Source organism: Leucopleurus acutus, assembly GCF_964270905.1.
Source record: "Leucopleurus acutus genome assembly, chromosome: 8".
In the NCBI taxonomy this organism is placed as follows: domain Eukaryota; kingdom Metazoa; phylum Chordata; class Mammalia; order Artiodactyla; family Delphinidae; genus Leucopleurus; species Leucopleurus acutus.
In genome coordinates, this window is record NC_139151.1 from 14,836,037 (window position 1) to 14,862,864 (window position 26,828).

General features: G+C 39.0%; 1 protein-coding gene and 1 pseudogene across 2 annotated transcripts in view; both read right to left on the reverse strand.

Annotated features, from left to right (window-relative positions):
- The window catches only part of LOC309964907 (trehalase-like), a 419,483-nt pseudogene that overhangs the window by 53,368 nt on the left and 339,287 nt on the right, over positions 1-26,828 (reverse strand). The window lies entirely within an intron of this gene.
- Positions 69-26,439, reverse strand: ARCN1 (archain 1). The gene is made up of 10 exons (XM_082845715.1): positions 26,299-26,439; positions 15,232-15,495; positions 14,552-14,731; positions 14,215-14,420; positions 13,224-13,388; positions 9,315-9,480; positions 7,235-7,382; positions 6,816-6,924; positions 3,986-4,190; positions 69-2,131 (listed from the first exon to the last, which is right to left on the reverse strand). The coding sequence occupies exons 1-10, from the start codon at positions 26,299-26,301 to the stop codon at positions 2,042-2,044; spliced, it is 1,536 nt and encodes a 511-aa protein (XP_082701841.1). The 5' UTR covers positions 26,302-26,439; the 3' UTR covers positions 69-2,041.

The following is a 26,828-nucleotide window of genomic DNA, read 5'->3' on the forward strand; positions in this document are numbered from 1 at the left end:
ACAATACCTGTAATAGGGAGAAAAGGCAACGAATACTCTCAGATAGAGATTATTTCCTCTTAAAGAAACATATCATTAATTTTTAATCTTAGATCCTGTTACAGCATTCTGAAGACACCAGAGAAGACACCAAAGTATGAGAGTCAACAGTCTAAAAAACATTCATTTTATAATACTTTTTATTTGATTAAAGAATTTGCCTTCTTTGTGTACAATGGAATGTTATATTCCCTATGTATTTTACAGGGTTACAAAACTTCTCTCATTTTAAATATTACCCCAAAAGTAATTTTAGAAAAAAAAGTTTTTGTGAAACTAAACTTCACTTTAAAAAAATCATATGGACAAGCAACTCTCAAACAAAACTGAATTAATAAGATTTCTTGTCTACTTAACTACATGACAGATTTTTTTGTTCCAGTCCCCTTCCTCAAAAAAACCTTATGTGGAAACCAAGCTAGAGATAAGGATTCTTCCCTGATGCAGTTAAGGGAAAGGGAAAGGCCAGAAATTTCTTTGGCAAACAATTCCATCCATGGCCATTCGTGTGTGACTGCTCTGCTCAATTACAGTACACTCTTTGCAGGGAAGGTCAGATGTTGTTCAGAGTGGGAGTCGTACTCTCCAACCAGCTGAAAGTGCAGGAAGTCATCTACTGTCATCTGTCTCTTCCCCCTGTCTGTGGCTGCAGCCTGGCAGCAACTCCACCAACTCCCAGTGCAATACTGGGTTAAAAGCCAACGCTGGGCTGGCTGATGTAGTCTTCTCCATTGAAGAAGTAATGGATGAGATGGGGCTGAGAAACAAGGGCTGAGAAACAACCATTACATGATGACACTAAACAGAAAAGGCTTAGGGGAGAAAAAGGAAGGATTTCAGACACAGGAACAGAAAGGCTGCTGAAAAAATGCTGGGCAGGCTAGAATGGAATATATCAATGCCTACACAGCAATATAATCAGCTGAATCTTGAAATGCTAAAAACTTGGTGGTGAAAAGGGAGGCTCCTTGATAGTTCAGGACCAATGGGATTGGCACAAAGACTCACTGAACCTACAGCCTCCAAAATCATAACCTCATGTCTGATAGAAAGGAAAAAACTGATGACACAGAGAACATTCAGAAAGAGGGAGGTGGTGAATCTCAGGAATGTGAATGGATTACAAAGACCATTAGCTATCATGTTTTAGCTGAAGTACCCAAAATATGGAGAATGGAAGGCTGGGTAGCACCAGCAGCAGACATGATTACCTGTGGGTGTGAAATCCCTAACTGGACATGACCATTCTCCTCCCAGACACCTTGAAGTGGGGGCTATACCATTTGAAAGCTGCTTCTCAGCTGTCTTTAATATTGACACAAGTGGGATTCACACTAGTGTTCTAAACCAGAGCAACAAGACTGCAAGGAAAACAGCCTGGCAAAGGAATGGAGGGATGAATAGATATAGGAAAAGGATAAGACATCCTTATCTTTTAACTTCTAGACCCCCTACCCCTCAAGCAGTTCACCTGCATAATCCAGAAATCAAGAATGGATTAGATCAACCTGTTCCCGGAGTGCCAAATACAGTGCCTATATGCAGATGATCTCAGTGCTGGATTGGATATATATAAAGAAAAAAAACTGAAGGTAAAGGAAAGGAGTATGAAAGATTAAAACCTTCTGCAGAGAAAACTTTTTAAAAACAAAGTATGAAATATATTTAGGCATTAAAATAAAAAACAACTTAGCTGATGGGGGACAAAGTGTTTAACTGGGGGCATTCTCTGGAGAGCTTGCTTTCCTGCTGGCCAGTAAAATCTGCCAAAGAAATCAGCAGCCTTTCCCTTTATGTTTGTGTCATTTCCTTGCCAGAGAATGTCTCTGTGACACTGAAACACTGAGGGTGAGTTGAGGGTCCTTGCGCTCAGAGAATCGTGCACTGTATTTGAAAAAAAGGGTCTCCAATGGCTTGCAGGTTTGGAAAAAATTCTTCAGCCACTGTTGGCTTCTTCTTTATTAATTTGAGAATTTTCCTTTTCGGTTCCCTCTTCTTGGTATTACAGAATTTCATACTTATCCACTAGGAAAGTGGTCTCTGTGGAAAACCTTACAGGGCTGTTTCCATCTACCTGGGTCACTTTGGTAACCTAGGAAAACAAACAGAGAGTAAGGTAAAGCAGAAGGACAGCGGGTATTTAAGGTGCTGGCTAAATTCTCAGTACAGAACAGATCAAATCCCCTAAAGCAGTATTAAAAGTAACTCAGAAATACTAAAAAAGTTCAATTCACAACTGCAGCTCAAAGCATCACTCTTCCCCACCAACATGATTAATCTGCTCTCTAGATAGAAAAGACAACTGTTGGGATGACATGTAGAGTGGTATTAAGTAAAAGGTCCAGAATGAGTGGCCACTGCCCAGGCCCTGCCCTATAAAACCTATGAAAGTCATAGACATTCTATCAGGATGATCGATTAACATTTTGATCCAAAATGCAACATTCTAACAATTCAACATTATTTAATTTGCTCTCAGTCTCACTAAGTTGTTCTATCATATTCATTTTCTAGGTATGGCTGGGTCCTTCTCATGAGATTTCTTTTTATTTATTTTTTATTTAAACCTATTTTTTTTTTTTAGTATTTATTTATTTGGTTGCACTGGGTATTTAGTTGTGGCAGGCGGGCTCCTAGTTGTGGCATGCGAACTCTTAGTTGCGACATGCGTGTGGGATATAGCTCCCCGACCAGGGATCAAACCCAGGCCCCCTGCGTTGGGAGTTCGGAGTCCTAACCAGTGCACCACCAGGGAAGTCCTGAGATTTCTCTTTATTAATAATAATAGATGTCCAATTTAATGAACTACCTGTAACAATGGTACATGTAATGGCACCAACACAAAACTTAAACCACTGATTCATATTTTCTAGTGAGGTTCTGACAGAGCAATTATACTGTCCTGTTCTTCAAATGGTCAGTAACAGGAAAATGCCTTGGGTTCAACAATGTGCTCCCAATACTGATGGGGTTAAGCCAATAACTGAGATGGGGGAGGGAGGGAGAGGGGGAGAGGGGGAGGGAGGGAGGGAGGGAGAACTGCTCTTTGGAATCATCCAACAGATGAAACTATAACTTCCCAAGCACTTTCAGAGAGACAGAGAACATCTGGGAAGATAACCAGAATGACAAGCAAATCAACAAGTCCGAGGGGAAGATAACAATATAAACTCGGTGCTTATAATGCAACTTGAACGCTGGAAGAACAAAGAGTTAAAAATAATGATCTGAAGGACAGTTCACAGGGAAATCCCTGGCAGTCCAGTAGTTAGCACTCAGTGCTTTCACTGCCATGGGCCTGGGTTCAATCCCTGGTCAGGAAACTAAGATCCCACAAGGTGCATGGCACGGAATGAATGAATGAATGCACGAATAAATAAATAAATAAATAAATAAACAGTTCACAGATTTCCCCTGCTTTGCCTGCCTACCTTAAGGACAAGGTTTACAACAGAATTGGCTTACGATTATCCGTATTAATGAAGGGAAGCTGTGACATAAAAGAACACAAAAACGGTATCTATTTGTATTAGAATCACCTTTTTTGGCAGTAATTTCGTCTTCCAAATAAACTTTCTTTCATTCCTTGGGATCAAACCAAGTGACAATACAGAAGGCATTACTAAGTCATGTGTTGAGTGTTTTGGCAAATGGATTTTAAGATACATGAGATTATTAAAAAAAGCAGGCAACTAAGAGATATGAGTCTTGCACAACCCATAAGGACTTTTATATGTAGTCATATTCAATTTCTTTACTTTGATCTAGAGAGGAAAACTGAGACAAAGCAGGTGAAGAACTGACCAAGATTATACAATGAGGCAGCAAAGGAATCCACGGGGGACATCAGCTTTTCTGATTTCTGCTCTGACCATGAAGTCATGTTGCCTATCAGGTATCCGTCCTACCACTTTCCCCATATAAGTTCTCTATTAAACAGGGGTACCTGTATGTTACAGTAATTTTTTTTGGAGATGAAGGAGACTTGAACAGGGAAGAAATCATTGGGCTGCCCAGCAATGCTGAACTCAAGGCTGCCACTCTTATTTTTGGCATCAATCACTGGCAGGCACCACTCCAAGGTATTTCGTCGACTGTCATGTCGATATTCGCCATCAATCTCACCAATCACCGGTGCGCCGACACCAGATCTGTCACAAGAAACATCCGTGTCAAGTTAGCTGTCCAGAGCTAGAAGAACTATGCCAAGGAAAACCAGCCCCAAATTTGATTATGCTCCTCAAATTCTGCCCACTTTTATATAGTCCTAGAAAAAATTAGACTCCCTGATAACTTCAAGGACCCTTAACCTTGGCCAAGGGTCTCATTAATTCCTTTTGTAGGTACAGATATATGCAACCATAAGTAATGGGCAAACATAGTCCTGGGCTGCTCCAACTTATGGACTAGATCTGGAGCTGGCAGGGGACTGAGACTGACAAATGTGTAAAGTGGGATGTATTTCCAAAAATACTGCACTAATGGTTTGCTGCCTTGTCATGATGGAAGTTTAACACAGTGTAGCTCTCTTCATAGATGCCAATGAGGGGAAAAACAGGTTGATAGTAACAGTGGGGGAGAACTTAAAACACCATTATGTGGTTATTTAGAATGGAGATGAATTTGGACCTTTGAGAGGATGTTTTCAAAAGATTTTAGGGGCTTCCCTGGTGGCGCAGTGGTTGAGAGTCCACCTGCCGATGCAGGGGACATGGGTTCGTGCTCCAGTCCGGGAAGATCCCACATGCCGCAGAGCGGCTGGGCCCGTGAGCCATGGCTGCTGAGCCTGCGCGTCCGGAGCCTGTGCTCCGCAACGGGAGAGGCCACAACAGTGAGAGGCCCGCGTACCGCAAAAAAAAAAAAAAAAAAAAGATTTTAGAAGGTTTTAAAACTTATTGTAGTTGATGCCAGTGGGTTTATTTGATTTGTAATCCAGTAACTGAACTTTTATTTGATAAGTGAAAGCACAATTACCCCTGGGCAAAATGTGAACGTGATGGGAGAGATATTACACAGTTGTCCTTAGTCTGCAAGAGAACCAGGGCTAGTCAGGACGCACTGTGCATCCCCGCACACGGCTGACAGGCAGTGCCAGCTACTCCTGCACACTCTAAATTTACCATCTTTTAATTCACCAGTGACATCGAATGTTTGCATTAAAGGCAGGGTAAATAAGGGAGACAAAGAAAACTTTAAGGGTGATATAACACAATTAACTCTTCCCTATCAATTTTATGGTCCCAGTTGTATGTATGTTTCTTCCCTTTGCCCTTGTTCCAATTCTGATTCTGAGATCCTCTAATTTGATCAGTTCTAGACAATAGGGTAAAATGCTGTCTAAGGGTCTCTTCTGGAGACTATTGCAAAGTTGAACTAAGACACAGGAAACCACCATAACCACAATTATAGGGTAGATGGAGAGGCCTAAAACTTGTGGCATCCTAAAAATAGTCTAGTAAAATAAATCTTGACAAAATAAAACCCACACCTGTCACCAACGCCCAAGTCTCACAATGGTTCAAGGCAGCCATCTATTGTTCTGAAATAATAACCAAGCTGTGAAGAATAAGATGATTAGCCCATTAAAGGGGATACTGGTAATAAAGCATATTTTAAAAAATGGAAATAAGAATGACTAAAACCAGACCTGGCCATGTAAAGGCCTGAATCAAACTACAAATAAATTAGATTTAATTTTAATTCAAATTAAATTAAAATTAATTTGAACACAACTACAGATTAAATTAGAACCATTTTCTCTGTAATAATAACCAAGCAATTTAATAGTATAGACACACTAAGAATTCACTTACTGGGTATTCACAATTAAGCCCTGTACTTAATCATGGGGGTGCTGAAAGGCAGAGCAGAGAAGCAGGGATTCAATGGTGAAGCAATAATAGTTCAGTCACTAAAAATGCTAGTGAGGAGATAAAGTAGAGAGTATTTCCAGATGATCCTAGAAAGTAGGCCATTTAAGCACACATCAAAAACTTACAGAAAGTAAACTTCTGGGGGGGATGCATATTTTTGTTATCTTAATTGTGATGATGGTGCATACATGCCAAAACTTATCAAACTTTATAATTTAAATACGTGTAGTTTATCACGTCAACTATACCTCAATAAAGCTGTTAGAAAATTTACTGAAACTAATGTAGATATCTTGTTTCAGCAAGAATAGTACCCTTGAAAACATAATCTCATCTTTAGCTGAAAATTTAGAGAAGAAAGTGAAAAAGAAAACTTCAGTCTGTCAGACTCAATTCCTTTAAGAGTTGCAAAACAAAGCAGAGAAAGTCTGACTGAGAATTGGCTCCTCCTTCTGGAAACCTTCATTACTACATGAACAATCTGAAGACCAATATCTGAAAACACAGCCCTAGAACTATAACCAGCTTTGCTTGTTTGGCTTTAAAATCAGTAATATCCACTCCTTTAAAAGTGTACAGCTCAATGCATTGACAAATGTAGCCTGTAAGCACCATTACTATCAAGTCATAGAACATTTCCATCATCTCCAAAAGTTCCTTTGTGCTCCTCTGCAATCAAATGCTTGATTTCTGTTCCAAGAGTAATACCTTTTCAGAATGTCTTATAAGTGGCATCATATAGTAAGTATGCAGCCTTTTGTACCTGGTTTCTTTCACAATTGACCTTTATGAGAAACAAATATCTTAGAATGGATAGCCAGCTAAGTGCTGCCTTCAAAAGGAGTTCCAAAAGACTAGTTCTATAAGCTCGCTATAGAAAAAATGATTATGTGGGGTACTTACGGGAGTGGGATGGTGATAACCACATCATTCAGTTCTAAATTATCTTCTTGTAGCTCATATTCTATGTTGACATCACAACCATTTCCACTTTCTGAGGGCCAGCAATTAACTGAAGAGAAAAGCAAAGCAGGTATATTAGAACATTAGAAAAAGAATGGAGGAAAGTTAAGATGGCAAATCAAAACTGACAACTGCAGGCCTTAAACATCCTAGTGTAAACTACTAAAAATAATGGTTTCAAAATTAAAAGTGTTTAAAATTTAAGCTACTTATTACCAAAATACACTAAATATAGCACTGAGTCCATTCTGAAAGGTCATTTTGTGAAAAAGAATTGTGGCAATGAAGAAGGTACAAGCCAAGGCTATTTCTAGTTCTCAGTGCAGTCTAGCTTAGTAGGACTGGCCAGAGGCACTTACTTGTCAGTGGAATAAAAGACTCCTCTGTGGTTTGTAGTCTCCACTTCAGCACCCCAACGTCACTACTGACTGGAAATGACTTCTCTGGATTCTTCAAGCCAATTAGAGATTCTGCAGTGAAAAGTTTTTTATCCACATTTGGATGGGTCTGAAATGAGAAGGGAAAGAAAACTTCTGAGGTTCAGACATTATAAGACAGGAAATAAATTTCTTTTGGTCTTACATGGCCCATAATCTAAACATCTAAAACAGGGTGCCTAAAAAGTTCCAATTGTTTTTTATTTTGAAGAAAGATTTCCCTTCTTCAAAGACTTTTAAAGATTTAAGACATTTAAAAAATAGTAATAAAGTAATTTCAACTCTAAGCCGTTTTGTTTGTAAGTAACAAGTTAGTAACTTTGTAACTGAAAAAGTTAAAAGACCATTAACCAAGTCCTTTACAAAAATACTTCATAGGGAGCAGCCTGATGGTGAGGCCAAGCTTGCCAAATAGAAGACTAGGGTCAGACGTTGATCAGCTGGCTGGGTCACATAGCAGTCCTGGCCTTATACTAAGGAGACAGAAGAGGGAAAAGCTCTGTGGAAAGTTTAGCTGCAATTTTGCCTAAAAGTTGTTCAAACTCAGGCCAACTAAGATGGACTGATCTTTTTAAAAGAAGTCACATTAGGAGAAAAAAGGAAAAAGAAGTAACTTGTGGATAGCAGACTACATAGACTTTATGAGCCAGCAAAGCTACTGTCAAATAATATAAGCACTACTTCCAAAAGACAACTGTGTGCTGGTTATGAGTGGAATAAAACGTAGACAAAACCACTTTCTTCGCTGAAAAGGCTTTGTTCTCGTGACAAGAGATGTAGGATCAACCATCTAAATAAACTGTTAACAAGAACTGTAATAATATAAAGAAAGTCTCTTACACAGCCAGGTAGGTGGAACATAAATATTCATTTTAAGATTTTACGTACTTTTCAAATATACCATTAGATACTGCCCTTCAGCTAACAAAACAAGCACTGGCAGTTTATATAGCAGCAGAATGAGTAAGCTTAGTGTCATAACCTGCTTTAATAAAATACCTCCCGGGCTTCCCTGGTGGCGCAGTGGTTAAGAATCTGCCTGCCGGGACCTCCCTGGTGGCTCAGAAGATAGGAATCCGCCTGCCAATGCAGGGAACACAGGTTCGAGCCCCGGTCCGGGAAGATCCCACAGGCCGTGGAGCAGCTGGGCCCGTGAGCCATGGCCGCTGAGCCTGCGCGTCCGGAGCCTGTGCTCCACAATGGGAGAGGCCACAACAGTGAGACGCCCGCATACCGCAAGAAAAAAAAAAAAGAATCCGCCTGCCAATGCAGGGGACACGGGTTTGAGCCCCGGTCCAGGAAGATCCCACATGCCGCGGAGCAACTAAGCCTGTGCGCCACAACTACTGAGCCTACGCCCTAGAGCCCGTGAGCCACAACTACTGAGCCCGCATGCCACAACTACTGAAGTTCAGGCACCTAGAGCCTGTGCTCTGCAACAAGAGAAGCCACCTCAATGAGAATCCCGTGCACCACAACGAAGAATAGCCCCACTCACTGCAACTAGAGAAAGCCTGTGTGCAGCAACAAAGATTCAACGCAGCCAAAAATAAAATAAAATAAATAAATAAATTTAAAAATAAAATAAAATACCACCCTATTAAGTTTTAAAACTTTGTTTTTTAAATTATATTTCAAGCAATATCCTAAATGAATTTACTCTTTGCATAATAGTAACAAATATGCATCTCTTTGTACCTTTGTGAGTATGAAGTCATTTATTAGATTTCAAAATGACCTTTCACTCAATTCCAGTATTAAAAGGCCATACTAACACAGCTGCTGTCAGTCATTCCCAACTGGCTTGGGAAGGCATTTATCAATTCAAGGCTTCCACTGTAGGTAATAAATTAACTTCTCTCCTATGCATCTAGAATGGCACTAGTTATATAAGTTAAATAATCTTCTGTGTTCTATGGTTCATACAGGGAACTCCAGTTGAGAATGACTGTGTTAGGTAGACAAAAGCCTTAATACTCCCTTATCAAAAGCCTCTACACACCTGTAGCTGCACTCCTTTCTTGTCTTCATTTTCCACATGAAGACGAATTCGGCCAAATTTATCATCTGAGATCCTAAGCATGATCATGCCATGCAACTCCATATTCTGTAATCCTCCATCTCGTCCACAGGTTAGTGTGATCTTTTCCTCAATCTTCATGTGCACACTGTAGAGAAAGAATGATAAATCTGCTCAGACAGGTAAAAACCAGAACTCTCTTTCTCCGGGGTTTAATGGTGATTAGCCATAAGCAACTTATTTAAAGGTGCTACAGCCATATGTATCAAAATTTAAAGCATTATATAAACTATCACATTTAGAATGGATAAACAACAAGGTCCTACTGTATAGCACAAGAAACTATATCCAATCTCCTGGGATAAACCATAATGGAAAAGAATATTAAAAAATAATGTGGGGACTTCCCTGGTGGCGCAGTGGTTAAGAATCCACCTGCCAATGCAGGGGATACGTGTTCGAGCCCTGGTCCGGGAAGATCCCACATGCCGCAGAGCAACTAAGCCCGTGCACCACAACTACTGAGCCTGCACTCTAGAGCCCGCGAGCCACAACTACTGAGCCTGCATGCCACAACTACTGAAGCCTGCATGCCTAGAGCCGTGCTCTGCAACAAGAGAAGCCACTGCAATGAGAAGCCCGCACACCACAACGAAGAGTAGCCCCTGCTCGCCACAGCTAGAGAAAGCCCACGCGCAGCAATGAAGACCAAATGCAGCCAAAAATAAACAAATAAAATTTAAAATAAACAAAAATTAAAAAGAATGTGTATATATTATATATATTATGCATAACTGAGTCACTTTGCTGTACAGCAGAAATTAGCATAACATTATAAATCAACTATACTTCAATTAAAAAAAGGAAAACAACCTTTATCCCTAAAAACTAAAATAAAATAAAATAAAAGCATTACACCCTTTGGTTCAGCAAATCCTCATCCTACAGATAAATTCTCACCTGTGCAAAACAATGTAGTAAGTTATTCACTGAAGAATTGTTTGTAATAGCAAAAGTTTAGAGACAAATGTCCGTCAATAGGGGGACTACTTAAATACATAAAAGTATATCCACAAAAATGAATACTGGGCAATTAGGAAAAAAAAGAGGAACAATTGAAAAAGCTTTTTATTTGAAAAAAATTTCTAAAATTATAACAGAAATACATTTATACCCTTTTTATCTATTGTTAACATTTTATCCCATTTGTTTTATCATTTGCACACTCTCTCTATATAAATATATTTTACTTTTTTCCTTGAACCATTTACAGGCAGAATATATACATCATGGCCCTTTATCCCTAAACATTTTCAGAGTGTATTTTGTAAGAACAGGATATTCTTTCACATAACCACAGTACTGTTATTAACGTCGTAAATTTACATTGACACAATACTTTAATCTACCATTCATATGCCAATTTTGTCAGTTGACCTAATAATGCCCCTTATAGTAGTACAAGATCCAGTCTAGGGTAAGGTACTGCATTTCTCTATAGCTTCAAATAAGGAAATTCTTGTCTTCGAAATAAGTGAAAAAAGCAATTGGAAATGTGTCTAGTATGCCACCACTAATGTAGAAAAAGGAGAAATACAGAAATTGTACCATGTTTTTATTCATCTATACATAGACTATCCCTCTTGGAAGATTCACACAAAAACTAGTTAATACTGAGATTTCCCTGGCATCCAAGTGGTTAAGACTCCGCACTTCCACCGCAGGTGTACGAGTTCAATCCCTGGTTGGGGAGCCGAGATCCTGCATGCCATGAGGCGTGGCCAAAAAATTTTAAATTTTAAAAAATTTTTTAAAAATTAAAAAAACCCAAAAAACTACTTAATACTAGTTGCCTCCAAAAAGAGAAACCTGCGTGGCTTGGGGGGAGGAAGAAGTTTTAGTTCAATACCCTTTGAACCTTTTGAATTTTGAACTATATGAATGTATAATCTAGTTTTCAAAATAAGTAAAATAAAAGGTGCTACTGCTACGGGCAATTATTAAGTACAATCTACCCATATTCCTTACTAAAACTATTTTTAGCTGGGTGAACTGCAGAGGCTTAAAAAGACTATTCTGGCATCCTACTTTGTTCTGTTCTAACCTCTAAGACTTCCCAGAAACAAAGGCATGAGACTCAAGACCACAGAGGAATGTATCTTAAGACAATGCAGGGTCTCATTTACCTTCACAAGCGTTTGCTCCATGCTCAAGAAGTATTTCATCATTCAGAAAAGAGTCTCAAGTCCTCTCTAGTACATGACAGTCTCCAACATCTTATTAAAATAGTGTCAAGCCTCTGTCTCCCTCAAAGCAGCTACTAGGAATAGCACAGGAGCTTTAGTGATTTAAGAGATTTATCCCGACGTAACCCTGTTCATTTCATACAGAATAAGACATACAACATACTCCTCTTTTATGCACACCTGATAGAGGTATCCTCCCAGACTCATCTTTCACTTGACCTCAAAACCATCAGTAACAGTAGAAGGTCTGGGCTTCAAAACAAGAAATCTGAGTCATGAATATGTGAACTTGATAACTACCACTTAAAAATGTCACCAAACAGTACCACAGTCCTAAGATAAGAGACAAATCAAAATGTTCTATACTGGGTTCAAATACTTAAAAGGCAAAAGATAATACATTATTTGCTACTAAAGATATTTATAAATTTTGTCCTCCTTAAAACTTAATTAGAAGGACTTCCCTGGTGGCGCAGTGGTTGAGAATCCACCTGCCAATGCAGGGGACACGGGTTCAAGCCCTCGTCCGGGAAGATCCCACATGCCACGGAGCAACTAAGCCCATGTGCCACAACTACTGAGCCTGCGATCTAGAGTCTGCAAGCCACAACTACTGAGCCCGTGTGCCACAAATACTGAAGCCCAGGCGCCTAGAGCTCACGCTCCACAACAAGAGAAGCCTCCGCAATGAGAAGCCCGTGCACACAAAAGAAGAGTAGCCCCCGCTCGACGCAATTAGAGGAAGCCCACGTGCAGCAATGAAGACCCAATGCAACCAAAAATAAACTAATTAAAATTAAGGGCTTCCCTGGTGGCGCAGTGGTTGAGAATCTGCCTGCTAATGCAGGGGACACGGGTTCGAGCCCTGGTCTGGGAGGATCCCACATGCCGTGGAGCAACTGAGCCCGTGAGCCACAACTGCTGAGCCTGCGCGTCTGGAGCCTGTGCTCCGCAACAAGAGAGGCCGCGATAGTCAGAGGCCCGCGCACTGCAATGAAGAGTGGCCCCCGCTTGCCACAACTAGAGAAAGCCCGCACAGAAATGAAGATGCAACACAGCAAAAATAAATTAATTAATTAAAAAAAAAGTAACCACTTTAAAAAAAATTAAAATTAAAAAAAATTAATTAGAAAAAGACATGCAAAAATATAGTATAGTGCTAATCATAACTCTAGCCCCCTAATTCCACTCCATTTTAAGAGACAAAGTACACACTAGGCACAAAGAAAAGTTATTTTTGTTTAATTTAGCCACCACAGAGTTGATAGAAAGGTAAGTTCTAAACTTAATAGAAAACAGGTGGCTGAGAGCCCCCAATCATGTTTAAAGGGGGGAGGGGGGAAGACCTCATGTTAATACCTAGAATGTACTTTCTTAAAAAAAATTTTATTTAAGTATAGCTGATTTACAATGTTGTGCTTAACTGCTGTACAGCAAAGTGACTCAGTTATACATATATATATTCTTTTTCATATTCTTTTCCATTATGGTTTATCACAGGATATTGACGATAGTTCTCTGTGCTGTACAGTAGGAAGTGTTTTAAATCTGGAAAAATTAAGACACAAAAAGAATTTACAGTGCATTGAGATAATTTTTTTTTAACACTATGTGGTCTGTTCTTACTGGAAGAGTTACTACTTACCTCTCCATATTAATGGGTGGAGCATGCACTTTGGTTGCTTCAGAGGTACGCTTGCCCATACTGGAGGACATGATAGTTTCACCTTCAGATTTCAATTTGTCAACAAAGTTATCTACTTCCTTTCCTTTGGCTCCCAGTTTCAAAGCCTTGCTAGGGCCTGAAGGCCTAAGTGGAAGAACACACACATACACACAAAAATACACACATGATTTAAAAAGTGAAAAACTAATTAATAATTCTCTATCACTGAAGCTTTCCTTGAAGCTGTTCTTTAAGAGGAATGTGAATACCTCAAGGAAAAAACACAAGCTTCCTAGTGTTTAGTGGACTAGACTATTCCCTGCTCGAACTGACAGCTGGGTCACAATTAGCATATAAGCTTCAGGAATTCCCTGGTGGTCCAGTAGTTAGGACTCTGTGCTTCCACTGCAGGGGCCACAGGTTCATCCCTGGTTGGGGCCTAAGATCATGTATGCCACAGGGGCACGGCCAGAAACAAAACAAAAAAACCCATATAAGCTTCAAGTACCCAAAGACCACAGGTATATACTTTCATAAGCATGTGTGATCTGATGAAAACTTTGTACCTTCTATCCAGATAAATATACCTGTGTACAAACGAACTTTTTCACATAATTTCAGGTAGTTCAGATTCTCCCTTAAATCCATTCATGAACACTAGATTAAAAATACATGTTCCTTAAACAGTTAAATATCCCCTCTTCTCCCAAAATAAGGCAACTCTCATAGGAAATTGAGATCATGTTATAATTTGTAAAAGAACTCTCTTTTACACAAAAGGAAAAAACACCACATTCAGATTTCTTCTTTATCCCCATATTATGCAGCCAAATTTAATATTATATCTTACTTCATCAAGTCACTTGTTATTTACAGTTTGCCTAAAAATCAGATATCACTCTGAGATACACACATACAGCCTTCATCTGCCATTCTAGGATTGCATTCTGGGTGATACACTGGATTATACCTGGCTGGTGCAGGTGCCACTTTTGGTTTATCAGTTTCAATGATGGTCTCTGTGATCATAGCAGCTGTGCTACCTCCAGACACTGTGGAGCTTCCAAATCCCCCAAATCCTGGTGCTTTTTTGCCCTGTCTCTCTGCATCTCTTCGGGCCTGCTGTAATTCTTTTGCTTTACGCCGCATCTCAGCCTTGGCTTCACGTTCTTGAGTCTACAAAAAGATACATACTTGGATGTAGCTTTGAGTACAGACTAGACTAGCAAATAAAAAAGGGAAAATCAGATAATGAAGCCTAAAAGAAAGATATACAAACCAGCTGTCCCAGAGAAGACCCTATTTACCTCTCTGACTGCTCTGAACACCTTCTCCTCATGAGAATCCATTTCTGTGAAGGTTCTGATCTGTGCCAGGTTAACATTCTCCCGGTATCCCAGGGCAACAATTTCATCAAATGCAAAAATCAAATCAAAACAGTGCTCAGATATTTCATTCTCTTCTAAGGCTCGGCAATATTCAGGAATCTAATCATGGAGAGCAATGGAAAAGAAAGATTTAGAATTTATCAGCAGTTTTGTTTTCCAGTTATCATCCTTTAAAATACACAAATTTCAATAAGCCTAAATCCCTTTATTAGCTCCTTCTGCTACTCTGTATTTTAAGCAAGTCTGTGGCATAAAGTCTTTTATGTGTGTGGCTACATCAACAAATCTTACCTGAAGAATATTATCTAAAAATACGGCCAAACAAGTGTCAGAACCACAAAGGCAGGTTAGAGTAACTGCTAGAGAAATGGTAAACAAAAGGGCAGTTCTCATATTCTCCTTTGTAATACTTACAGTCTTACTAGGATACCCAGTAAGTGTCTGCTGAATGAATAGGAGCTGTAGCAATAAGATGCTGGGATGAGGGCTGGGGGCATAGAACATGCAAACTGATAAGCATCAGCTGCTTTGGGGGAAAAACAGTTTTACACAAAAAATTTAAAACCAAAAACTGTAACCCAATATTACAGGACTCTTACCACTCTTGAGAAGAGCCTTAGGGTCTCCAGATCTTCTAAGATGTTGCTGTTTTTGGTAGTGATCAGTACCATGTATAGTTTCTCCATAGGCTGGTAAACATATCTGACACTCTCTGTTTCAACAAATGTGTGTTGTTTTCCAGTGTTCATGAGCTTTGGAAAAGCTGCTAACAAGCCCTCAATCCGAGTTCGGGTCATCTCTACAAACTGTCGAGAAACAATAGCCTTTCCTGCTTTTGTGCAGACTGCTGCTGCCAACAGCACCTGCCGGGAACATATAAATAAGTACTAATTAATTATTTCTTTACATGTGTTTTCTCAGCATCCTCACATCTTCTGTAGAATGGTACACTCAGTTATTTAGTGATGTGACTACTATTAGAATGCTGACTTTCAAACTCTACTTCATTGCTCTTTTAATTATAGTATGTCATTCATAAAACAAAGCTAAAGTAGAGGAAAATGAAGCTATTACTCCTGTTTTTCAATAACATACCTAGAGAAAAACTTAGTAAAGAAATAATTTTTTCTAGGTCTACAAATACATTATGAATGGATCCCCTGTGACTCAAAACTGGGTTGCTCTCTGCTTTGGCAGACCCATAAAGAAGAGCTTAAACTTTTTCTAGGGAGAATAGAGATCTCCACAGCCAAAAGAGAGGTCTGATCAGGCAGACTGAAGATTTATACAAGGCCCCTGACCTTTCATTTCATTTTTACCTAGAATATGGAACCAATCTAGTGAGTCTAAATTTATCTTCTGCTCTTTGATTAACCTTCCCATCCCACACTATCTTACCTCCAGACATGCAAACAATCTGTAAAATGAAAAACTAAATGACTCAATGTTTCATACAGGTTTTGACACTGGGCAATGATCAAGACTAACAGTCTTTTTTTCAGAGTCTGGCATTTCATTAAACAAAATGAATAAAGCATCAAAGAAGAGAAGACCAAATGCCATTAGCAGAGTAGTAAGAATATTAAGTGCAGTGTTAATAGTCTCTTCAGTACAGGAACCCAAAAGTTCACAAGGACAAGGAACAAAAAGACTATTTACACATTTTGGAAGCCTCAATCCTGGGATACAACCTCTGAAATATCAACATCCTACTGGTCAGGCTTCTCAGCTTTACAGAAACCTGTCCTCTACAGGTGAGCAGCTTGAAGAAAAAACAAGTTAGTCAATTTGAATAAATATTCTCATAGTTTCAAAACAGCAGAACAGTTTTATAATAATTATAGGAGAACACAATGTCCTTATTCATCAAGGATAGGTCATTAGGGTATTTGGGAGGTAATTACCATCATGCTTATTTCCAAGCAGCTAGGTAAAAACAATTTATATCGAAAAAGTGTTTGATCTATATCCTGCACAAATAATTTCCCTCTACCAAACAGATTTGTATTTTTACTGATTGAATTGCTTCCAATGAACATCAGGCAAATTTTCTCATGTGAAATCTCAAGAATAATGCTATCAACTGCTCTATTTCCCAAATAACAACTGCAAGTTTAGAAAGAAGCTCATTTAAGGGAGTTATACAATTTTATGTTCCTGAGTCTATCAACTCTATATTGAAACTTACCTTAATTATTCCAGCATAAAGTTACGTTGTATAGAATTAAAAAGTTTAAAAATAGAAAGTAGTTCTACATCATAAATAAATACTCTAAGGAAGAATCTTGTTTTGTAAGTTATATCCTTTTAAAAAGATAAAATACTTCAGACATACAGAGAGGTATAGAGTATAAAATTAGTTGGTTACTTCAAGAGTGGCAAACAAGCTAGCTTAAAAGTCCCAAAACAGTCACTTTCCCCAAAATATTTATAATTTTTTAAATAAATAGTTTGGTTTTTTTTTTTTTTAAATGAACAGTTTTGTACTTAAGAAATGTATCTTTCACCATCACCAGCTGCTTGGGAGGTTTCTGCTACCACCCAGGCATGAGGCAAGAAGATATACTGAGGGGAGTAAAGGATCCCAGAAAAAGAATAAAAATGCAACAAGGTTATGACCCATTCTTTTCAAAGGAAATCTCCCACCTCATGTCTTTAACTTTACTGTTTTGTTGTTGTTGGCCACAGAATTTTATTTATTTCAGCTTTACTGAGGTAAAATTAACATATAAAAATGTGAGATATTTTAAGTGTACATCATGGTGATTCCATGTCTTTTTTTTTTAAGTTTTTGGCCACACCCCACGGCATATGGAATCTTAGTTCCCCAACCAGGGACTGAACCCACGCCTTCTGCATTGGAAGGCAAAGTCTTAACCACTGGACCGCCAGGGAAGTCCCAGTGATTCCATGTCTTTAATTTCATTTTTTTCTTCTGGTTTTATTGAAATGTAATTGACATACAGCACTGTAAAAGTTTAACATGTATAGCATAATGATTTGACTTACATACATCATGAAATTATTACCACATAAGTTTGGTGAACATCCATCATCTCATATAGATACAACATTAAAGAAATAGAAAAAAGGGAGCTCTCTGGCGGTCCAGTGGTTAGAGGACTCCATACTTTCACTGCCAAGGGCCTGGGTTCGATCGCTGGTCAGGGAACTAAGATCCCGCAAGCCGCACGGTGCAGCCAAAAAGAAATAGAAAAAAAATTTTTTTTCCTTCTGATGAGAACTTGTGACGTTACTCTCTTAACAACTTTCATATATAAGATACAGCAGTATTAGCTATATTTATCATACTGTTCAATGCATGCCTAGTACTTATTTATCTTATGACTGGAAGTTAGCACTTTTTGACTACCTTCATCCAGTTCTCCCTCCCCCCACCCCCGCCTCTGGTAACCACAAATCTGATCTCTTTTCTGTTTGTTTGTTTGTTTATTTTTAAAGTAAGACTGACCTACAACACAATGTTAGTTCTGGTATACAACATAGTTATTTGATATTTCTATACATTTCAAAATGATCACCATGATAATCTAGTTACCATCTGTTACCATATAAAGATATTATATATAGACTATATGCCCCACACTGTCCCCCATCCATGTCTTTAAATTAATAGTGTGAGATAAAGAAAGATTTCTTCAAATAAGGGCAAGGACTCCTGTAATTTTTGGTACACACATAATGATAATACCTTAATCTCGAAAAAGAAGAAATTGACCTAAAATTATCACCAGGCAAGAGACTTAGAGACTTCTTTGAAGACTAAAACCAAATATACTCAAGAAAGTTGATTTCACATTAATTTTTATCATATGATGTTCATGTTTCAACCAAACCATGCTTCAACCACTGCAAAAAAAAGAAAGAAAAAGGTAGTTGCTGCTTTAGCTTATGAATGATAAGCAAGTATGTCTCTGTATTGGTTCACTAAAGCTTTGTATGACACGTACATCCAAATAAAGTAAGGTTTGCGGGATCTTAGTTCATCAACCAGGGATTGAACCCAGGCCCTCGACAATGAAAGCATGGAGTCCTAACCACTGGACCACCAGGGAATTCCCCAAAAATATTTCTTTTAAAATCAACTGTCATAATGTTATACCAATGGGTTAAAATTTCCAAAAGTATCAATATAATATATGAATTCAAAAAGTGTCAAATATCAAAAAACTCAACGTATAAAAGTTCTAAAAAACTGGTAATTCAAAAAGAAGACCTAGTGATGATGATGCTTGTGAAGAATTTGGATAAACTGTTTCATGAATATAAGAACAGAAAAAAGGAATTATTTCTCAATTAAAAATCTTATTTATGTAACTTTAACAATATGTATAAGTAAATTATTAAATACTTTAAGAACATATTTAACTATTTGTGCTATAGTCCTAAAAGTTTTATATTCTGAAAAGCTTTTCTTCTTAATATTCTCATCAGGTAAATGAGGAATTCCCTTATATTTGGGATCACCTCACATTGGTTTCTCCTTCTATGTGAATTAGACTATGTGAATTAGAAATAGTGTTCTAAATTTGTGAAGAACTAAGTTAATATACCAGGAAAATTAAATGACTGGAAGTGAGACAATTTGGATCCTACTTTTTGTTCTTCTATTTACTATCTGTCTGACTTAAGTTACGTTTCAACCTCTCTTAGCCTCAGTTTCCTCCCTGAGAATATGGAGCATCATCTGACTACCTCACAAGCTATTATGAGGATCAAATGAGTGTAATAAAAATGTAAGCCAAAGCTATACAACTTATGCCACAACATATGTAAACGTAAAAGACACACACAATGTAAAACAGCACCATTATTAATAATAAACTTGCCAAGAAATGCATGTCATTAAAAAATTTGTCACTTCAAGGCAATGGACTTTTACTTTTATGGGTTTGGCAGTATTTTAATACTCAAATAATGCAAATGGACTCCCCACAAAATTTTACATATAATGTCAGAGAATTCATAGATCCTTTAGAGTAGTAATTCTCAAATGACCCATGGAGAATCACTTTATGCAGTGAGAAATATTACTAATAAATAGGAGCACATCATAAATTTAATACTTATAGAGCGCTCACTAAAAAAAAAAAAAAAAAAAGGCCGAGAACCACAGTCCTAAGAAGTATGGTACCCCACCTTAGAATTTTATGAGGTTTTGAAGGAACAGAATAAGCCACAGTAAAGATACTAAGCACAGCACAATTTAAACATGTGAAGTCAAAAGTCTACTCAGAGGGGGCTTCCCTGGTGGCGCAGTGGTTGAGAGTCCGCCTGCCGATGCAGGGGATGCGGGTTCGTGCCCCAGTCAGGGAGGGTCCCACGTGCCGCGGAGCGGCTGGGCCCGTGAGCCATGGCTGCTGAGCCTGCGCGCCCGTAGTCTGTGCTCCACAACGGGAGAGGCCACAACAGTGAGAGGCCTGCGTACCGCAAAAATAAAAAAAAAGTCTACTCAGAGAAAGGACTGCTCAGACCAAACCTTCAGACCTATATAAATATGCTGATTTAATACAAAGCCCATGTCTAACATATCTAATAATAATAAAAAGCCTGTTAGAAACAATGTTTGTATGTTTCAGGGTAGTTCTTAGGCAGCTGGAATTTAAAACACCTCCATACCATACAGAGTTTAGGTAAAAATTAACATCAAGGCAACATGAAAGGGAAATTAAAGGCAACCTGGAACCAGAAAGATGTATGCAATGTAGAGGGGCAATTCACCCACTTTGCTTTATTGATTGGGCATGGTCAAAGGCTAATGTTAGGCAGTGGCAATCTCCATTTTAGCAGTATTACTATAAGAATTAACTAAATAATTATTTATTGGACACCTACTACACACACTAGATGCCCTCTGGGAATACTATGAGGAAATCAGTAAGACTGGCATTCTTCTCTTAAGAAATCTAGTAAGATCTCAAAAGTTCGCATCCCCCAAAAACTAAATTTTTTTGTAATTATGTATAGTGATGAATGTTAACTGGACTTATTTTAGTGATCATTTCACAATACATACAAATATCAAATTACTGATATTGTTGTACACGTGAAAGTAATATGCTATATGTCGATTATAACTCAAAAAAAAAGGCAGCAGCAGGCTAATAGGGCTAAGACACAAACATAAATAACTGTAATACTAGGCAGAATATGTTAAGTAATGCACTATAGAAATTCAGAGGAAGAAATTACTTCTAGCTCACAAGATCACTGATGACTTGATGGAAGAAAGAGCATTTAAATTATGCTTTGATGAATCAGGGAATTTGAGTATGTAAAGATGAAGAAACAGTAGGGTAAAATAGTAGGTACCAAGCAGAACTCTGGGACTCTCTTTGAGACATTCCACTATACAGATATAAGCAGAATAAGGCTCCCAAAGTAGGACCAAAGTGCCCAACACTAAGCATAACTCTAAACCTCAAGACACCACAATCGCAGGATCCACGAAGCTGACAAAGGTTTCTATTCACTGTTATCCATGTTAATAACACAGTTATTAACATGGCTGGAAGGTATGGTTAGCTCGAAACAAGATAAATTTAACCTACCCTAAATTAACATTTATCTTAAATGCCTTTAAATAATTAAGCTTCCCTTCACATAAGTGTTTACCAATTATTAAAAAATAGTATATACTAAAAGGTAGGTTAATTTTTCCTACTGTAATTTGATCTGATTTTCTTTGGGGAAGAGTGAATAAGTATGATTCTCTATACAGTTATTATACTTGTTTTTTACATTTTTGGAAAAGAGCATTTAGACCTAAAACAAACTTTCAAGAGCCCTTGATCACTTTATAGATACAAAAACTGAGGGTCCAGAAGTTATGCAGATGATCTCTTCAGGACTGTTTAAAAAAACAAAATAAAATTTCCCATTAGGTTACACTTTGTCAGACAACTTTTCTCTAATACTTAAAATGCTTTGAATATATTGTCATTTGTTTTTGGATTAAATAACAACACTCTGCTACCCAGCTTTAACTACATGGATCAGAAAGTTCCTTGAGTAAAGAAACCTGGAGAATTAGGTTTCTGTTCTGCCTCTGCCACTAATTATGTTACCTTGGATGTCACTTAATTGTTTCTTGAAATATCCCTAAAATAGAGGTTAGGGACTTCCCTGGTGGTGCAGCGGTTAAGAATCTGCCTGCCAATGCAGGGGACAGAGGTTCAAGCCCTGGTCCGGGAAGATCCCACATGCCGTGGAGCAACTAAGCCTGTGCGCCACAACTACTGAGCCTGTGCTCTACAGCCCGCAAGACACAACTACTGAGCCTGCGTGCCCGAAAGCCTGCGCTCCGGAACAAGAGAAGCCACCGCAATGAGAAGCCCGTGCACTGCAATGAAGAGTAGCCCCTGCCTACCACAACTAGAGAAAGCCTGCGTGCTGCAACGAAGACCCAAGGCAGCCAAAAATAAATTAATAAATTAATTTCAAAAATAAATTAAAAAAGAGGTTTATGTGAAAATAGAGGTTAGTTTATGTGAAAGTGCCTTTGCACCTTTAAGATTCCATAAGTGTAAGCATCTGAAAACTTTACAGCAACAGAAAATGTGCAATACCTCCATTTCACACCCACTGCTCCAGTGGTAACTATCAATACTTTGGGTTTTTTGGTTTTTTTATTGGTGCGCGGGCTTCTCTCTAGTTGTGGCATGTGGGTTTTCTCTCTCTAGTTGTGGCACGGGCTCCAGTGTGCCTGGGCTCTGTACTTGTGGCCCATGGGTTCCACGGCTCATGGGCTCTGTAATTTGTGGCACGCAGACTCTCTAGTTGAGGCGCATGAGGTCAGTAGTTGTGGCACATGGGCTTAGTTGCCCCGTGGCATGTGGGATCTTAGCTCCCTGACCAGGGATCAAACCCACGTCCCCTGCATTGGAAGGCGGATTCTTACCACTGGACCACCAAGGAAGTCCCACTATCAATACTTTGGAACCATACTTTACATTAATATTAAGCTGCCAGAAGGCTAACTGCCTAACCAAAACAAATCATGTGTGTGTATAGTATATATGTGTCAGATAGCTGCCATATCATCCCTTCATCCTCACTAGTGATAGAGGTCCAAGCATAACAGGTAGTAATTCAGCATAAATACGCATAATTCCCTAAAGAAAAAAAGTCAAGGACTTCCTTGAACCTCTAAATGCTTCAGTATTCCTCACTTCCAGAATTAGCCAGTCACTTTGTTCCTCGTAATTCACTGTAATGATGATATATATATATATCATATCATATATCATATATATTCAATATATCATATATATATATATATCATATATATATCAATATCATATTCAATATATCATATATATATTCATGATCATATTAAGGCCAGCTTCTACAACTGTCATAGAGGACCATTTCATCATTCTTGTATGCATGAAGTGATTACAGATAAAATCAAATCGGGGGAAGATTACAATAAAATACAGAGTACATACAAAACCAAAACCTGAAGTTACTCAGTGAGAGTTTTAAGCTCATCACAAGTTTCTGTTCTAAAACAAAAACCTGTAGAGTATAAAAATAAAAGGACAGGGCTTCCCTGGTGGCGCAGTGGTTGAGAGTCCGCCTGCCGATGCAGGGGACACGGGTTCGTGCCCCGGTCCGGGAAGATCCCACATGCCGCGGAGCGGCTGGGCCCGTGAGCCATGGCCACTGAGCCTGAGCGTCCAGAGCCTGTGCTCCGCAACAGGAGAGGCCACAACAGTGAGAGGCCCGCGTACCGCAAAAAAAAAAAAAAAAAAAATTTTTTTTAAATAAATAAATAAAAGGACATTGTTCTCAGTTTCTGCAGTGTACCTTCTATTTGGAGAATAAATAAGATGGTAAATCAAAAGAAACTCAAGAAAATCATTTTCATTCTTCACTCTCCTCTCAAACAACAATCAAAAAAATACATAAAGAATACAATAGCTGTGCAGCTGCTGTATTGTATATGAAAAAGAAAAAGAAAAAAGAAAAACCAAAACAATAATAACTCCCTAACTGGGAACTGTTATTACTGTGTAGGATTTCAGTCTCCCCCCGCCCCCATCATGTGTAGACCAGCCATACAAACCCAAATCTAGCTTTCTAATAACTAATGACTCTTGGAAACTGAACATATTGTGATCATTTATATTTAATGTGATCACTACAGTAAATTTACTCATTGCCTATACTTAGTAAATAAGAAGAGAACAGCACTCTGTAGATAAGTAAAGATTTTACAGGTTAGGGCTACCATGAGACTTAATATCAAGTTCATTCAAATATAAGTTTACTAAGAAAAAGAACTGACTATAATGATATCTGACAAGTGTTAAGAAAATAAGAACATGTTCTCATTAATTTGCAGAAAGCTGGAAAAAAAGATCAAATCAAAAGATGCTTTTTTTGTACTTCATTTTATAACAAAGTCATCATAGGCCATTTGTTTTTCCATTTGTTCATTTATTTCTCTAGAAGGACTTTGTAGTGTAGGACATTTTGCACCAACTTCAGTAACTAAAGCTAAAGGAAATTTATTTTTCAAAAATCAACATTTACATACTGATATCTACAACTTACCCTAAAGCGCATTTTAAAAAAAAGATGGCTACGGGGATGAATGGATCATTAGATGCGTGATAAAGCAAGAATAGTGAAATGTTAATTACAGAATCTAGCTGGTGGTTACATGGGGTGTTCACTGTAAAGCTCTTTCAACTTTCCTACATGTTTGAAAATTTTATAATAAAATGTTGAGGAAAAATCAACTTTCAGAAGTTTGGATACAACTTTTAGATCCAAGAAATCTTACAAAATGTTACCCTATTTGGACCCTTCTTTGTCCAGGGATCTCTTTGTAAAGGAATAGAACCCGAAAACATTACACAGAAAAATACTTAATAATGTCTTACAGAATGTACTGAGATAAGTTGTTATCCAGAGTACACAAATCTGTAGGTATCTGGATCATGCCAAGTCCCAAGTAATTCAGAAACACATACATATTTAAACATGACACAACTGTATGTATATGCACACATGTCCAAATAACATGGAAAATTTATATTTTTATATTTACCACTCAACATCTAGGGCTCTACCATCCCTCTGGTTATCTATGAATTAAAAATCATACTAGGAAAAAAAATAGTATGAGGTTCCAAGAACTTTTCAACAAACAAGGTTTTTGTAAAGATTAATCTATATTTTGTTTATATAATACAAAACTTTAATTTTGCTTTTCATATTACAATATACTCTGAAATGCACTATAGGTACATCCAGGATGTATAAAGGAAGTAGTTTAAAAATCACTACCCAAATACTAAGCCTCCTAGTGGAAACGAAGAAAGGAGTTTTGGGAAATTTTACGTCCAACATAAAAGTTTTATGAGGTAAACCTACCTGATGCAATTTATATGCCTGAAGCTGAAGAAAACCTTTCAGTGGTTTAAAGCCCAAGCATGAATCCCCCCCCCACCAACCAAGTTCTCATCTAAAAAGGTCGTGAACAGAACTTAATGATTGGCACCAAATTATACTGTCATCTCTGAAGTGTGTAGGAAGATGCTTTAAATCAAATTAATAATCTATTGACAAAAAGAGAATTAAAAAAAAGACTGTCCTTCAAAAGACTGAAGGGCATAACGTGCACTTAAAAAAATTACTAGCTTGTTTGGAACCAAAAAATTTCTCCTACTTCATAAATATCCACAAATCGACGTGAGAAAGAAAGAGGCAGTGGAGTGAGCACTGTTGTGTCCCATCTCGCACCCACATTAATTTTAACAATAGATGAGAACACAAAGATAATGCAACTGAAGGCAAGTGACAGGTCCCAGAGTATAAACTCCTCCTCCCTCCTGTGAGATATCTGATTACGATATGCCACATTCACATTTCACTTCACCAGAACGACAAGCTCCCTGAAGGCAGAAAGCCTGTGATATCGATAACTCGGCTCACATTTTCCCAATGCTCTTATACACAGTGTACACTCAATCACACTGACAAATGGACCCACCTAAGATCTGCAGAACTAGGTGGCAGGTTTCTGGGACACTTGGGTCCTACAAATTAGGGACAAATTAGTGTCAGAAGTTATTCCTTCCTGTTCTATGCCTCCTTTCGAACTTTCCTCTATTTGTCCTTTTCAAACAAACTAAAGAAAAAGTCCTGAACGCTAATGGGTTTAGATTTCAAACTTCAACGGCCTACGGAACACCGGGGATGAGAGGTGAGCTTTTTACAAAAGGAAGAGAACCCTCGAGAGGCCCAGCTTGCTGCGCCTAGGTGCCCACGGAACCTGCTGGGCACTAGCGCCCACGTCCACAGCGTGGGGTCCAAGGGACATCACTAAGAGGTTCTTGCAAAGCAACAACCCTGGGCCCGTTTTCGGGCCCGGGTCCCGGCAGAGGAGGGTGCCCAGCTGGTTGCGGGGGAGGGGTGTGGGCGCGACCACAGAGGGACTGGAGTCAGGTCCCTCGGATCTCCCGGGAGGTCGAGCACAGGGTGCGGAAGGCCACCCTGCTCCCAGAGCCCGGGGGAAGCGCCCAGCTCCGGGCCCTCGGGGCGGGGCTCCCCTGGCCCCAGCACAGGCCGGCAGCAGGGAGAGCGGTCGAGCAAGGCCGGGACCCGGGAGTTGGGCCCGGCCCGGGTCTTACCATGGCGACGGCGGTGGTGGGTCGCACCCGAGCTCCGGCGCCACAGCAGCTAGGGCTGGGGTCGGGGGAAGGGGAGCACCGGCCGCTCCGGACCCACTGCCCCCCTGACAGGAGCACCGGGCGCTTCGCCTCTTGCCAAGATGGCGGCCTCGAGCCACGTCTCCAACCGGAAACGGCACGGGTCAAAGGGCGGGGGGCGGGGCGCCGTGGGGTGGGAAGGCTGTGCGCGCAGGCTGAGACGCTGGCTGTGTCTGGGAGGCCACCGGACTCGACCACCAGCGTGGAACCGGTGGCTTCTGTACTTTCCTTGTTCGTCAGTGCCTTCGTTTAATTTGCGACGTCTCTTGCAGTTTATAAAGCTCTCACAGCCACTCTATTATTTGATATACAAAATAACTGTTGTTCATAAGGGACTAGTAGCCAGAATATATAAAGAACTCTTAAAATTCAACAATGGAAAGACAAAAAATCCAATTTTAAAATGGCCAAAATAGCCATTCTCTAAAGAAGATATACAAATGAATAATAAG